This window comes from Urocitellus parryii, chromosome 14, assembly GCF_045843805.1.
Source record: "Urocitellus parryii isolate mUroPar1 chromosome 14, mUroPar1.hap1, whole genome shotgun sequence".
Lineage (NCBI taxonomy): Eukaryota > Metazoa > Chordata > Mammalia > Rodentia > Sciuridae > Urocitellus > Urocitellus parryii.
This window is the reverse complement of record NC_135544.1, coordinates 58,183,371-58,198,091: the sequence shown is the minus strand read 5'-3', so window position 1 is coordinate 58,198,091 and position 14,721 is coordinate 58,183,371. Positions and strand designations below refer to the sequence as shown.

The window sequence follows — 14,721 nt, the reverse complement described above, 5'->3', positions numbered from 1 at the left end:
GGAGCCTGCCACCGGGTGACACACAGGGTGATAGCTGTCAGTTCCCCACCACTGGCTCTGGGCCAAACATTAGATACTTTAATTCTAAACACAATGACAGTCGCAGAGATGGTGTTATTGCTCTGCTTCTGCAGAGGAGAAAACTGAGCTCAGAGGTTAGATGACTTGCAAGCGGCAGAGCTGGGAGGGTTTAGCCCTGAAGAAAGGGGGAAACGTGAGACCCAGAAAAGGGTCGATGGTGTGGCAGAGGGAGTCAGGGCAAGGAACCTGGAAGGAGAGTTGGTTCATTCTTGTGTGTGTGTGTGTGTGTGTGTGTGTGTGTGTGTGTGAGTGTGTGTAGTGCTGGGGATTGAACCCAGGACCTTGAGCATTCAAGGTAAGCATTCTACCAACCGAGCTGCAACCCCACCCCTGTTCATTCTTGCAGCACTCATTACTTGAGCTTTCTTGAGCGAAGGGTGGCAGTTAGGACAGCTGAGCCCAGGCTCTACCTCCACTGCCCAGATCAGCCATGAGACAGGAGCTCTCGGTCCTTCAGGCCGCCAGTCTCAAGCCCATGGACTCCCCAATTCTGGAGGGAATGCTACTTTGGGCACCCCCAGGGGAGCACTCCATGGCTGCTGGCTTGATCTGTACTGGTTACCCCCAGACAGGGGTCAAGAGATTAGAAATGCCCTCCTCTCCATCACTTATTTACCCCTGTATCCAGGGGCTGTTCTGATTCTGAGTTTCCTGTGGGACTAGAGATGTTCTCTTCCCCAAAACAGGACTTACATCAGCTACAAATAAGACTTGGGAGCTTTGAAAACCTATCTAGAAACAGCAGCATGAACAACCATTTTTCTATTCCTGACCACAAAGCGCACCTCCTTTACTAGAGACAGTCGACGAAGGGCAAGGAAAGAGCCCAAGGAAAGGAAGGCCAGCCTCGGAGACTCCATGGGCATCCAGAGGTCAGCACACTCTTCTCACAACCACTGGCTGACCAGACAAGGACTCTCCAGCCTTCCGCCCATCAGAGGCCTCTGGGATCCTTAATACAATCCTACAAACTGAAGACACTCTCCTTGAGCACCTGGAAATGCTTCAGATCCTTATGAGGTCACATTTACATTTTCACACACACCCTTAGATCTGGGCTGGGGGGTCCTGGCAACTTTGGCGGGACGATGGTATTCTTCCCTACATGTGGCAGGGTACACGGAGACAACAGGACTGGGGAACCTAGATGCAGGGAAAAAAACATGGGCCAGGGGATCAAGGTCAAGCTCACTTAAAGGACAAATCACATCATCCCTTTCAAACAGAGATGGTAGGCCATCAACAGGAGGGAGAGAGGGGTAAACCTGGGTGTCACCTGCACATCGGGAGGCCTGACAGTCATGAGGCAGGTGGTCCTCAGTTCCCCCACCCTCAGTAGGTCACTCCCCTCCCCAACTGAGTGCTGCCCCCTTCTGGACTCTGGTATGTCCTACCTTCGCGGTCCCTCCTCCAGCAGTGAGACTCCCTGTGCTGGCCGAGGCCACCTTGGGAGAATGCAGGGTCAGGAGGGAAGGCCAGGAACAAGCCCCTTCTCTCCTCACACTGTACAGGCAAGGCCTCTGCCCCCTGTGACCCCCAGGGTATCTTGACTGGAACTGAATCTCCTGAAGCACCATGGTCCTGAGGCACCCTGGGCCCCAGGCAGCTCTGGACCTGGGCTGTGGTGTCACCCAGGTACCATGTCTGCAGGATGGGGCTGGGCCAGCCCAGGCTGCCAGGCCCCCTTCACAGATACGTTTATATCTCAAAGACCTTCAGTGGAATCATCCCACAGGGTCATGAGACTCCAGAGGACCCCGGAGGGTCGGGTGGGGAGCGAGGGGAGAGCATCCCCCCACCTGAAGTCAGATCCAGGCTTTCCTCAGAGGCCACCCCGGGCCCTACCGTCGTGTTGGTGATCAGAACCACTCGCATCTCTCTTTCCCGGAGCAGCCCCTCGTGGATAATGCATCCCGTCTGCTCCCTGCTCTCGCCATTTATGCCCACGGCTCTGCTCCAGCCTTGTCTTGGCCCCAAAGGGCTCCACCTCCACCCTGAGTAGCAGGACTCTGCCCTCTGGCCACCGCAGAGACTCTCCAGCTCCCACAGCCTCTCCCCACCCTCTGGCTCTGAGCACCCTGAGCACAGCTCCTGCCTATGTTGTGCTCAGTCGAGGGGGGCCCCTGCACTATCATTTCTAATGGACCCCTGCCACCCTTCCCTCGGTCTTCTTCAGCCTCTCCGGGCCTCCACCAGCCTCCGCTAGCCTCCCCTAGCCTTCATGGGCCTCCTCACCTTCCTAAGAGTCAAAATGAGCTGGTCTCCTGGTGCCTCAGGACAAGGCCACCCTTACCCTGACCCACACACCAATGTGGCAGGGCAGGGGAGGGGTGGCTTGGGACCTTGGGTGGTCGTGGCCAGACTCCTCCCCTGCAGACCTCCCAGCCCCACCATCAGTTTCTGCCCTGAGATGGCCAGCAGGACCACCGCCCTCACTGAGTCTTCAGCCCCACTGTCTTAGAGGGGGCTGCTGAGACCACATGCTATAGAGGAGGTGACTTGGAAACCCCTGAGATTGACTTCTCACAGCTCTGGAGGCCGGAAGTTGGGAGATCAGGGTGAGGTTCCGGAGAGCCTCCTGCAGGCCACACTGCAGCCTCTCACTGGGTCCACACATGGCAGAAAGAGAGCCAGGGGGTCTCTGGGGGCTCTTTCAGCAAGGACCTAATCCCACTCCCAAGCGCCCCACCCTCATGACCTCGTCACCCCCCAGAGGCCCCACCTCCTCACCATCACTTTGCAGATGAAAAGTTCAATGAGTGAATTTCGAGGGGACACGGCCCTTGAATCCACTGCACACACAGAAACCCACCGCTCCCAGAAGCCCCTCACCCCCCATCGTCACCAACAGCTCTGCTCCTCCTCCTGTGGCCCCAGCTTCCTGGTCAGCTTCTCACATCTTCCCACGGTGGCCCTTGGACTTCCCAGCCAGGCACCCACGGAATCGCACATCCCCTCCGTCTCTGTTCCGGGCTCCTGTTACTCTTCCTCTGAAGGAAACCCTGCCCTCCTCTGTGCTCCCCTCGCCTCCCGCCACAAGCAGGTGAGGACTTTTCCTTCCTGAGCGCCACATATAACCGACCTGAGTGTGGTAGGAATTGCTCTTCACTCTGTCACTACTTCCAGAACTTTCTCTCTCCTTCCTTCCTTGTCACAAGACTGCACATTTCTCATTACTAAGAGTGGCCTGGTCCTCCCTCTCAGGGTCTCTGTCACCACCCTTGCTCAGTCTCCAGTGAAGCTCTTCTTGCTCCCAATCCACCTCCCCATGCCTTAGCCATTCACCATGAGCCCTGGAAACGGGCTGGCCCCATAGACGCAGGCTCAACATGCACAAGAAAATGCTATGATGCGGCATGAAAGCCCTTGCTAGATGCTATCCCTGGACTTCCATGCCCTTGGACTTCCCAACCTCCAGGACTTCTTCACCCAGTTTGGGGTATAATGTCGTCACAACAGAAAACGAACTGAGACACTGAGCGTAGCTGGACAGTAGGAGACCATGCACCACACCAACCGGGCTGACTTCAACTCCATGTCCAAGAGGGTCCTCGCAGCTGTCCCCGCTGTTCCCCGTCTCCTGGACACTGCTTCCCAGGGGAGCCTCCTCCTGCATCTCGGTGTCTACTTGACTGAGCGTACAGAAGCAACGAGGAGGGGCCCCTCCTCAGCTGAGCTCTGTGCCACTTCCCTCGAAGGCCTGGAAAGCTCTTCCCTGCCCCTTCCCACAGCACATCCTGCTGGTCCCTCCATCTTCCTCCACTATCTATCCCATGGAGGCCTGCCCTCCTCCCAGACACATGGTCCCCCCAGCTTACTCCAGGGTGCAGGACTTCCATTAGGGTATCTGTCACATCACAAGCCAGGTCCAGTCACATGCCTGTATCACTGGGGGATGCTAAGCCCCCTGAGGGCAGGAAGCAACCTTTCTTTTCTGCCTCCAGGCAGCACATGACACCCATGTGTGGGATGAACCAAGTCTCAGTTTCTTTTCTTCCTTTTAAACTCTCCTCTCAACCTTCCTTCATCTGGGTCCTTGTGGATTTGGTGATGTGTTCATTCAATCAAGAATCTAAGGTGCCTGCCATGTGGGAGTCACAATGCTAGAACCTGGGGACATTAAGATGAATCAAAGGCAGTCAGTACTTGCCATCAAGGAGTCAGAGGGGAACCAAGATGCACCTAGTAATAGCAAATCTGTGAATGTGGGTATTATGGGATGGGGGAGGCCACAGGCCCAGGAAAGAGGCAGTGAGAAGCCGGGAGGGGACTAGCCATGCTGCTCATTATCTGAAACGTGGGTCAACACAGACACCTGGGAACGAGGTAGGAACAAAGCTCACTGTTCTAGGGACCAGGAACAGAGACTAGGGTGGAACAGGGGCCCCATGGGCAGGCCCTGGAGTAAAAGGAAACAGGCTGAAGGGAGATCTTCCCTGGACAAAGGGCCACATGTATTCCACGTTGGAAGGACTTGCTGTGGAATTATCCATGTCGTCCTCACAATAAGCCAGAGTTGGTGCGTTGACAGCCTGATCTACAGAAGCGGGGAAGCCGAGGCTGGGAGCTTCATCAAGGCTTCACAGCTTGCCAGAGCCTAGCCCAGCCGTCCAGCTCCAAGGACTGGGCTTTTGGCTGCCATGCAATATCACCCGCAATGGAGACAGCCAGGCCCGTAGCACTCAGGTGCCTGAGGCCCGGGAGGCTGCCTGAGGTCTGCACCAAGGACACGGCACCGCACTGAAACCCTTCCCACTGGGTCACACGTCAGTAGCCTTGCACCTGAGCCAACTCTGTGTGGGTCTGTAGCGGGAGGGAGGAGAAGGAGCAGGACAGGTGAAGTGAGAGACATTGGGAGCTTGTCTGGGGCCACCTGGCGTCCCTGACTACATAGCCAGTGGGCGGCACCAGCAGGGACCCTGGAAACATTCTGTTGAAAAAATGAAGATGGAGAAATGAATGCATGAACGAGCAAGGGAATGGAGGGCGGGAAGCATGAGAGCGAGACGCGGGCAGAAATGGTGATGTGATAAAGAATAACCACGATCCCCAACCACCTCCCCTCTTCCCAGGCATCTAACGCCCACCTGTGGCCCACTTGGGTGTCCTCCAAGACTGCCCACTCCACAGCACACCAAGCTAACGGAGCAAGCTGAGCATCCTCTCCCCCCAGCCCCGCTGCCCCCACACCACCTGGGGGACAGTGTGGGTGAGGGGCTCGAGGTCCAGGCAAAGGCAGAGAGGAGAGGCTCCTGCCTGTGTCCATCTATGGGAAGGCAGCCCTTGGGAGACTTAGGATCCTCTCCTCTTCCCTGACCTCTGGGAGACCCCAGCCTCCACATGGGGACAATGAGACCCAACCTTCAGCCTTTCAGGGAGCAGACCTGGAGAAGGACCCTCACAGCAAATGACCTCCAGTCAGAGGAAAGACCCCCGCCATGGAGCCCAGAGCCTGTGGACCCAGAGTATTTCCTACAGAACCTCCTCGTTGTGGTTTGGATATGAGGTACCCCCCAAAGGCTGCCGTTCATGCTGGAATATTCAGAGACGGAATAACTAGATTATGAGAGCTCTAACCCAGTTAGTCCATCGTCGCGTGGATGGACTGTGGGGTGATAACCGTAGGCAGGAGGGGATGGCTGGAAGAGGTCACTGGGGGTGACTGTCCCTGAAAGGGTGCCTCCTCCTGTGGCTCCTGCTTTCCCGCTGGCTTGAGGGAGCAGCTTCCTTCCACTGGGCCCTTCTGCCATGATGTTCTGCCTCCTGTAACGCCCAGAGCAATCGTCAGCTGTCTATGGACCGAGTCTCTGAAACACGAACCCACAGTAAACTGGCCTCCTTGAAGTTGTTGTCCGGTAGTTTGATCACCACGACACAAAAGCTGATTAAAACACTAGTATTTATTGGAAAAAGGACAAAAGTATGTGCTTCATTTCCTGAGCCACCAGCCCTCATGGGAAGCCGGGCTCTTCTCTCCTCACCATCTGCTCCCATCGTGGAGGGACGGCCCATCAGGCAGCAGAGGCCAGGAGGCCGCCTGGCCACGGGCTCACCCGCAGCCCGCAGCCTCCTCTGCCAGGGATTGGCTCTCAGCTGGTGCTTAGCAAAGCCCATCCTGAGAGCACTGCAGCGCTCAACAGTTAACCCCCTTCCCTTCTCCTGCTCCAGGGCCCAATTCTCCAACCTGCAGAGGCCGGTGGCCTCTGAGGAGGCCCCAGGCAGACCCTCCTAGGAAATCCACTCCCACCCTTGGGCCTCCGCCCGCAGCCATCAGCCAGGCCAAATGAGGCAGGGAGACTTGATGGATGGGGAGGTGGATGCCGTGCTCCCCTAGGAGAACAGTTTAATTTTATGGGGAAGGAACACAGGAACGGGGAGCCCCTGGGCCCAGCCAGCAGCCAGGCTGCAGGCGTCCAGCCGCCGCCAGGAGCATGTGCAACTCATTACCTCCGCCAGTTTCCCATCTGCGGCCGAGATGACGCCACGGGAGTGGAGGAGGGGCAGAGGCCATGGCGAGCAGGACTGCAATATTTTTCTGACACTCACACCTCTCTCTGGCCCTTGGAAAGTGCCTCCGAGAAGCCAGGCCCAGCCAGGCACCACCCACTCCCAGGCCAGGCTTCCTCCCCAGTCCCCAGTTGTTAGAGCAGGGGGGAGGGGGACACGGAGGCATGAAGGGGAAGGTGAGGGGAGGGAGAGGAGGAGCAGGAAGAGAGGGAAGAGGAAGCAGGCCACACTGGCCCGTGTCCATCCGCTGGGTTTCCCGTCAGAGGGAGAGGTAGGAGCTCCAGCCAGAGAGGGCATGGGTGAGCGCCTTCAAGACACCCTCTGGGACTGGCCCTGCCAAGCAGGCCGGGCACCACAGGTGGCCCTCTGGCATTGCCTGGGAGCTACCAGGTAAGAGGGACTGTCCCTGCCCGTTAGGCCCTTGCATGAGCAGTGGGCTCCAAGGAGGAGGCCAGGTAGCCAGAGCTGGGCATGGAGGCCTCTGGAGGTCAACCCTTGACAGGCCACAGACCTCCCTTCCCTTCTAACCTGGTTAGTGAACAAAAGGGGTGGGATGAGGCAGGGAGGGGGGAGAGAGGAGGGGATGGGGTGGGGGCGGGAAGGGGGGGAGGAATGCAGAGGTCAGTGCAGTGAAGAAGTAGATGTGACAGCAGGAGCCACTCCCTGGGTGACAGCAGGAGCCACTCCTGGGGGGAGGGTCCCTTCCTGGGCACCGAGGGAGCCAGCCCAGCCTGCAGCAGGAGGCTGCTCCCCAGGACCTCCTCTCCCCTCTTTCCTGCCCCCACCCCTGGTTGCTGGGGGGAACTTTTTTCACTCTCTGGGGGTTTCTGCTCCAGATCCTAAAATAAGCACTTCTCAGCCCTTCAGCTCCCCAGGAAGTGCTGCCTCCTCCCTTGGGAGCCACCTGGTACCCCTTTAGGAGGAGGCAACCAGGTAAGGATCAGTGGGGTCTGGCTGGTCCTGCCTGGAATGTGTCCTCCAGAGAACTCCTGCCCAGGACTTCACAGGGACAGAGGGGAGCTAGCCAGCTGCAGGTCCCGGCCACACCCCTGAATTTAGCAGCTGAGCGTGGGCAGATAGTGCTTTAATTGCCCCCGGCTCCAAGTCTGCTCCCCGACAGGGTCTGCTCCCAGCAGTGAGCTACCTCTCAGGAGCATCAGCCCACCGCCTTGGAATTCCTTTCCTAGGAGGGAAGCTGGAAAGAAGATCCCAGTCAGGTTTCAGCCCTGCCATTAACCCCTTGGTGACCTTGGACAAGTCGTATAGTTAGTCTCGAAGATCTCCTGATGCAGAGACTGCAGAGACAGCCCATCCCCTTCCCTGGATTCAAGAGTCTCTCAAGGATGAACAGCCAACCCCCTACAGCAGGACCGCAGACAGACCCCATGGATTCATATTGAGAGTGACATGTTGGGGGTGGACCAAGGGACCAAGATAGAGCCTGGAAACCTCGCTGGTTAGAGAGGGAGCCACCAGGGAACAACCCCTACCTGAGGATGGGCTTACACCTGGCCATCGTGAAGGTCCGTGGGCACTGAGGTCTGAGTCACACCTAACAGCTGGCCCCCACTTTGAGGACCTTCTTTCCTGGTGCCAAGACCCCAGAGCCCGCTTCCAACAGGAGGAAGTAGAGCCCACTCCTCCTCCCTCTCAAAGACACCATTTTGATTCACTTAAGGCCCATGGGGGTGGCCCTGGCCCAGGCCTCCGGTTTCCCATCTCTTGCCACCTTCCTCTTTCTCCAGGCCTGGCCCCACCCCTTCCTCTCCCTCTCTGTTCTACTTTCCAGAGTTGATCCAGAAGCAATGAAATTCTTCAGAAACAGACCCAACCTGGCCTGAATTTCCTCAGGCTCTCCATCTTCCTCTCAGGGAGATGAAAGGGAGGAGGAATCAGCCAGGATCCCAGGAGTTTCAGAAGCTGGTTTCACCCCAACATGGCTCTATTTGGCTTCTCACACCACCACCCACCACCCACCACCCACCACTGTTTTCAGGCATGGAATTTTGGAACTGGCAGGGACCTGAATTATCCCCTGCAACCCTTTGTGGCAGATGAGGACACGGAGTTCCACAGATGTGATGGAGGCAGTCTGGGCCTCACAGCTTCCAGCCTCCACTGTCTGCACCTCACCAGAAGCCAGGCCTCTGGGGACCCTGTGTGCACAGGACCCTCTCAGCATGGCTCTAAAGCTGCCCTCTGACAAACCTGCCCACAGCTGGGGACCTGGCCAGCACAATAGCTAGCACAACAATTAGACCCTTCTGGTCCAAATGAACTTTCTTGATCTGGACCAGAAAAGCCAAGGGTGGGATGAGGTAAGGGAGAGAGGATAGGATGGTCCTGGTGACATCGCCCCACCCCGTGCCTCTCGCACTGCTGTGGCCCCCAGGCCCCCCAACCCGGTGCTGATCATTGCTTCCAATCACCCCACTGTGCTGTACCCTAGTTCCTTCCGGCTAAACCAGGCCTCTTTCCTAGGTGCCAGTGGGGACAGAGGAGGATCAACATCACCTTTGCTGATGTGCAGAGCAGGGCAAGGCCCCAGGGCCTCTCCTCTCTTCCCAGGCACAAGGACTCTAACAACAGAAGCTCTAGTTCAGCCCAGGGAATAAGCTGGTAGGCCTTTTTCCAACGTCTCATAAAATGTTTTTCAGTCTTCAAGTCCATATATTTCGACCCAGTTCACCTTTGGGGGAATTGTTCCCACGACAGCTTCTCTGATTTCTCTTCAGAGGCTCCCTGGTACCTAGCACATCACCCTACACATTGAAGGGCCTCAAAATATGTCTGAGAACTGCATTCCAGAGGAACAGCTACGTGCAAGAGTGGACAGTTCTTCACAAGGGTAGGCTGAGAAGTGGTTGGTCAGAAGCCCCAGTGTCCTTGTCCCCTCTTCCTGCTGGGACTGTCCCCACTCCCTGCCTCGCTGAGCCACCCCACTTCCCTCCCACATCAGCACCTTATGGGAGGAAAGAGGAAGGCATTTCTTTTGAGTAATTTCAGGATAAAGGCAGTTGTCAGAGTCGTGCAAACCAAAGCGCGATCGTGGGGGGTCTCAGGAAGACCCCACGCATGAAGGGCTGGCTCTCCCTGGTGTTCTGCAAGACGCACTCCATCCTCTTTGAAGTGGATGCTCCCCTCCTGCACATGCTTTAGTGAGGATGGATTGGCCCATGCAGTCAGCATTTGTTAAACAGCTTTAGTATCCAGCTCCATGCTGGTGCACCAGGACCAGGTGCTGGGAAAGAGCTCAGGGACCCCTTGGATAAGCTGCACCCACTGAACCTCCAGAATTTTAGCAAATACCCAACCTCAAGATGCAGTGCCTTCCAGCATGACCGGAGCCTTCTCCCTTCACAAATGTGTCAGGAAATGGAAAGGAGGCTCCTCCTCATCCTGAAAGGGTGAGGGCCGGCTGGCTCAGATATCCTGGTCTGACCCCAGCCTTACTCTGTGAGAGGCAGAAGGACTGGCCCAGGAGCGAGGAACCTCTCCATGATGGCATCAAGTGTGGCATCAAGCTGTTCTCAGCCTCAACTAGCCCATCGGTAAAGAGGGTACCCATCTTGCTAAGCACACAGGTCTGCTGAGATGAATGAATGAGAAAACACATGGAAAGATCTTTCCAGGCATGAAACTCAACATAGGCAGAATTAGACTGGGGGTCACCAGTGCCCTGGGCAATGCCAAGGTCAGGTGGGGGGCAGGGATCCTTCCCCAACCCAGGGAAGACGATGCACCCCAAGACGCAGCTAGGAGCACTCACCATCCTCACACAGGTTCAGCTTGGATAGGCTCCTGCCATCGAAGGGCTCCTCGAAGATGGAGCCGGTGTCCCTGTCGCTCACGGTGTGCAGATACATGGCCTTGTTCTCCATCACGTCCTGCAGCCACAGGGATGGCAGGTGGGGCGGGGTGGGGGGGCAGGGGAGAGAGACACAGTCAACTACAGGTGGGAACAGGAACAAAGGGACAGACCAAGGGGCCACCTAAGTGGCCCTGGACCAGAACCCAGGAACCATCTCCCTATCAACAGGAGCCAGCAGCCACCCCCCGGTCCTCGGGACTCCAACCCACTCCCTGAGTGGGAAGACCAAGGCACTGGGTCTTTCTGGTCGTGGAGCCTGACGCTTCCATCAACAGCTCTTGGTGGGGCTGGAGCCCTGGGCTGGGGGCACCTTGGCCACCCTGGGCGAGCCCGGAGGGAGCTGAACTGGCTACCCACAGGTGACCAGGGAATAGCTCTGAGACGTCTGGAAGCCTGGGTGTGTCAGAGAGACCTGGGCTGTATTGTGAGTTGGGAATGAGGGACACACAGGGGTGTCCAGGATACAAGGCCACCAGCTAACACAACCGAGGAAGAAAGAACTAGTCCAAATCCCTGGGGGACCACAGCAGGGCCTCCCTGGAGGCCCCAGAGGCATAGAGAGGGAGCAGCCTGAGACCAAGGCGGGCTCCTGCCTCGATGTCCCTGAGCCCGACCCTCTGGTCCTTGGGTCTATCCCCTAGTGTTCCAGGGATGTCCCCCACTGACTGGGGAAATCCTCTGTCACTTATGGTGAACAAACCGATTTGCACAACAGTGTGTGCATTTGGTAATGCACCTGGGCACAGAGGATGTGCTCAGAGGTGGCTGGTTGGCTCTGGTGAGGCTCTGTCGTGGCAGGACTTGGGGAGGGACTGTGGGGATCGGGTACTTCTTTTTGCTTGTAGATTTTCTGAGTTTTCTATGATGCATTTACATTCTTTGTGTAGCACAAAAAAATCCTTTTTAAAAGCCAATTTACAAATTATTTACATAGAATATTTCATATTCCTTTTCTCACATATGTGCTCAGTGATCTAACCAATTGTGCTTCATTCTTATCAGTTTTAGTCAGTCATAAGTTGATGTCAACCTTGTTTCTGATGCTTTTTGACTTCTGGATATTTAACACGCCCCCAGGAGCGTGGGGTCCCAGGTCTAGAAAGGAGCATACTCAACTGGAAGCCAGAGGAGCTGAGCAGCGTCTCTGGGTCAGGAGAGGCGGATGCCTGTCGGGGGTTAGAGGGAGCGAGGCTATTGATCACAGGACCAGGGGCCTCCTCTTCAGAGGCAGAGGCCAAAGGAGGCATTGTCCTTGCTCCGTCATGAGGGGTAATGAGGGGGAGGCGGGCCTCAAGCAAAACGCCAAAGCCCATTTCATGACTTGAACTTGGTCTCCAGAGACCTCTGGCTTTGAGATTGAGAAGAGGCCAGAACTGACCATTTACTGCTCAACTGCCCTTCAGCTGACCCAGGAAGATGGGGCTTCTGCTCTTATCTCTAAAGTAATGAGACTCCACAACCCTTGCACGTGGGCTCACACACACACACACACACACACACACACACACACTGTGTACACACTGTGTACACACAGGCACACACAAAATCATGTGTGCCCAGTCTGCAGCCTTCCCTCCAATCCGTGGGAGGGACAGAAGAGCAGGGAGGTCCACCGTCCACCAGGATCCCTCCTGCCCAACCAGCTCCCACCCAGCTTCTCTGTGCCTTCCCCCGGGGTATCTAGTCTGCTAGCCTCCTAATACACGCCCTCTGTCCAAGGCCTCCACCCAGTGAGGGCCTCTAGGTGGGGCCAGGGTGCTCTGTCACTGCTCAGCTGCAGGGGAGCCTCCCTTGTTTCACGAGCTCAGTGTGCGGCACCCCTCCCTCTGGCCCCGCTCCTGGGGAGCTGCAAGCAGGGGCCAGCATCTCCTCTGCCTCGCTAACCCTCACTCTGCCAAAGGCAACAGAGCCCGCAGCCAGAGTGGACAGGACATGGCCCCTGTTCATGGGGTGCAGAGCCCCAGCTTCATTCCACTGTCCTCCTCTCCTGGTCAGCTCCCGGCCAGCGGAGGCCCGTTATCTGGAATGTATCTGCCGGGCGGCCCCTCCTCTGCCTCCTCCCCGCCCCTCAGCTGGTCAGTGCAGCAGCCCAGGGGACCCTTCTGGGAGAGGGGCTAGGGCCAGATGTGAGTGAGATGCGTTTGGAAACCTCAGCTGTTCGTTACTTGGAAATGAAACAGACGCCCATTCTGCCGGCCCCGGTTTTATTGGGGGCTGCTTTTTCGTTCTTGGGGGGCGGGGGCATTTGGACCCTTAGATCTTGAGTCTTATCACCCTTGGGCTGTTTCTGCTCTCAGGCAGGCCGGGCTGACTGGTGAGGTGTGCAAACTGCTGGCTCACACACAAACACGCCCCAGAGGGTGCAGAGCGCAGACCCTCCAGGGTCTCCCTGTGAGCTCCTTCCGGGAGCTCTGAGCCTTTTTATCCCACCTTTCCCATTTTAAAGACAAGCCAACCAAGACCACAGAGGAAGAGGTGCTGGCTGGACAGGGGCTTCCCACACAGGGCACTGGCTCAGCCACCGGGTTGCTGTGTCCAGAATGCATGGGTGCCTGCCTTCAGGGTCCCAGACCGGGCAGTGCAGAGTCAGTGCGCCCCAGGAGGTGGGGGCTGGGTGGAGAGAGACTCAAAGCTAGAGAGGAACACCCATGCAGGATGCCAAAGCCACAGGGACTGTGGACAAAGCCTGCAGAGCCTGGACTCTGGCATTTCAAGTCAGAGTGAGGTCACCCGTGAATAGGGAGGGGAGGATTTACCCCCAGGCAGTTTTACCCAAGGCACTTAAAAGCACAGGTTAGAGGCCAAGGATTTGCTTCCAAACTGCATCTGAGAGCAGAGAAAGCCCTCGGCCACCTGCATCCCTCCATGTAGGCAAGAGGGGGGGCAGTGTATGGAGAGTTCAGAGGATCCTGTCCCGGCTAGTCTTCTTATCTATAATTGGAGAACTTGACCTCATCCAGCCCCAGATCCCAGAAGCATCACCTCTACCATGGGGGTCTGTCCTGCTGCCACCAGGGGAACTGTGAGACTGATAGGAGACGATGAACATGGAGGGCTCTGTGAACGAGGTCACCCAGGGCAGCTGGTGGCAGAGTCAGGTGAGAACAAACACCCTCCAGCCAGGGATGCAGCATAGATGGGACCCTGACTCTCAAAGCCCCTCTTTGGGCATCAGAAGGACAGAATGAACTCTTCCTGCTGAGGTCAGGAGCAGGGGGTGGCGGGAGCTTTGCCTGCTCTTCTGAAGATGGTTCCTGTGGCTTCCAGCCTCTGACCCTGCAGAGCTCACAGCTTTTCTTAGGACTGTCTCATTTTAAACTCATCAAAACCAAGTTTGTTAAAAAAAAAAAAAAAAAAAAGAACCCTAAATGTGGCCCTAGAGAAAAAAATTGCTACACAGGTTTTTAAACTCTTTCTTCCTTTAACTGTATTCAGTTAACCCAAAGCACAACCCACAGCTGGAGAGGTGCAGATGTTTTATAAATAGCCTGTTGTATCAAATGTCCCCTCACTGGGCACACGTGCACACATACACAAACAGAGCACAGGGAGAGGGGCTGTCCACCGATCCATCTGCTCCCTGAATAGGGTCTCCAGCTGTGACATGAGCCAGGCAGAGTTGCTACCAAGGCAACAGCTTCCCTCTGACACCCCCATGTGGGCTGATACTCTCCAGCCCAGGTAACTGGATAAGGGCCCAGCGGATGTCCACAGGCTCCTTGGCTGGGACCCTCCCACCTGGGGCAGGCACCTCGGGGCTTTGCCTCCCAAAGACTTCCAAACACAGAGCTCTGCTCCATCCGGCTCCTCGGGTCTCCTCCAGCTGCCTTTGGGACACCATGCCCTGGTAGGCACCAGGGCAAGGTTAGTGTCAAGACTCACCTGAGTCCCTCTGCTGAGGCTGGAGAGCCTGTCCCCTCAGTTCCTGACATTCACCATGGTGGTCAGAGAGCTGGCTGATGCCCCACCGAGACCCAGGCAGCCCCTCTGAGCTTGTCTCCACAGCCAGCCAAATCCAGACGGAGTCATAGAAAGAGGGTGCAAGGCCACAGGGTCACTTCTGTGACTTGTCTCAGGACAAGGGCCACAGGGTCACTTCTGCAGGACCAAGATTCAACCTGGTGGCCGAGGGAGAGGGAGTCTGCACCTGGGGCTCTCTGTCTTGGTGCGTCGCCTGCGTCAGCCTCAAGCAGCAATCCGGAGATGTTCTGAGGAGGCACCGGCAGCTCTGCTAGGTACTGACCAAGTGGGAACTGAGCTGC

General features: G+C 56.7%; 1 protein-coding gene across 2 annotated transcripts in view; it reads right to left on the bottom strand.

Moving 5' to 3' along the window:
- Scara5 (scavenger receptor class A member 5) overlaps window positions 1-14,721 on the bottom strand; it is a 106,449-nt gene extending 91,728 nt beyond the window's left edge. For both annotated transcript variants that reach the window (XM_026398896.2, XM_026398897.2), the window contains exons 1-2: window positions 14,342-14,721; window positions 10,358-10,475 (exon numbers count right to left, since the gene is read on the bottom strand). In XM_026398896.2, coding sequence (XP_026254681.2) covers window positions 10,358-10,469 — 112 coding nt within the window. In that variant the 5' untranslated portion in view covers window positions 10,470-10,475; window positions 14,342-14,721. The remainder of the gene's footprint in view (window positions 1-10,357; window positions 10,476-14,341) is intronic.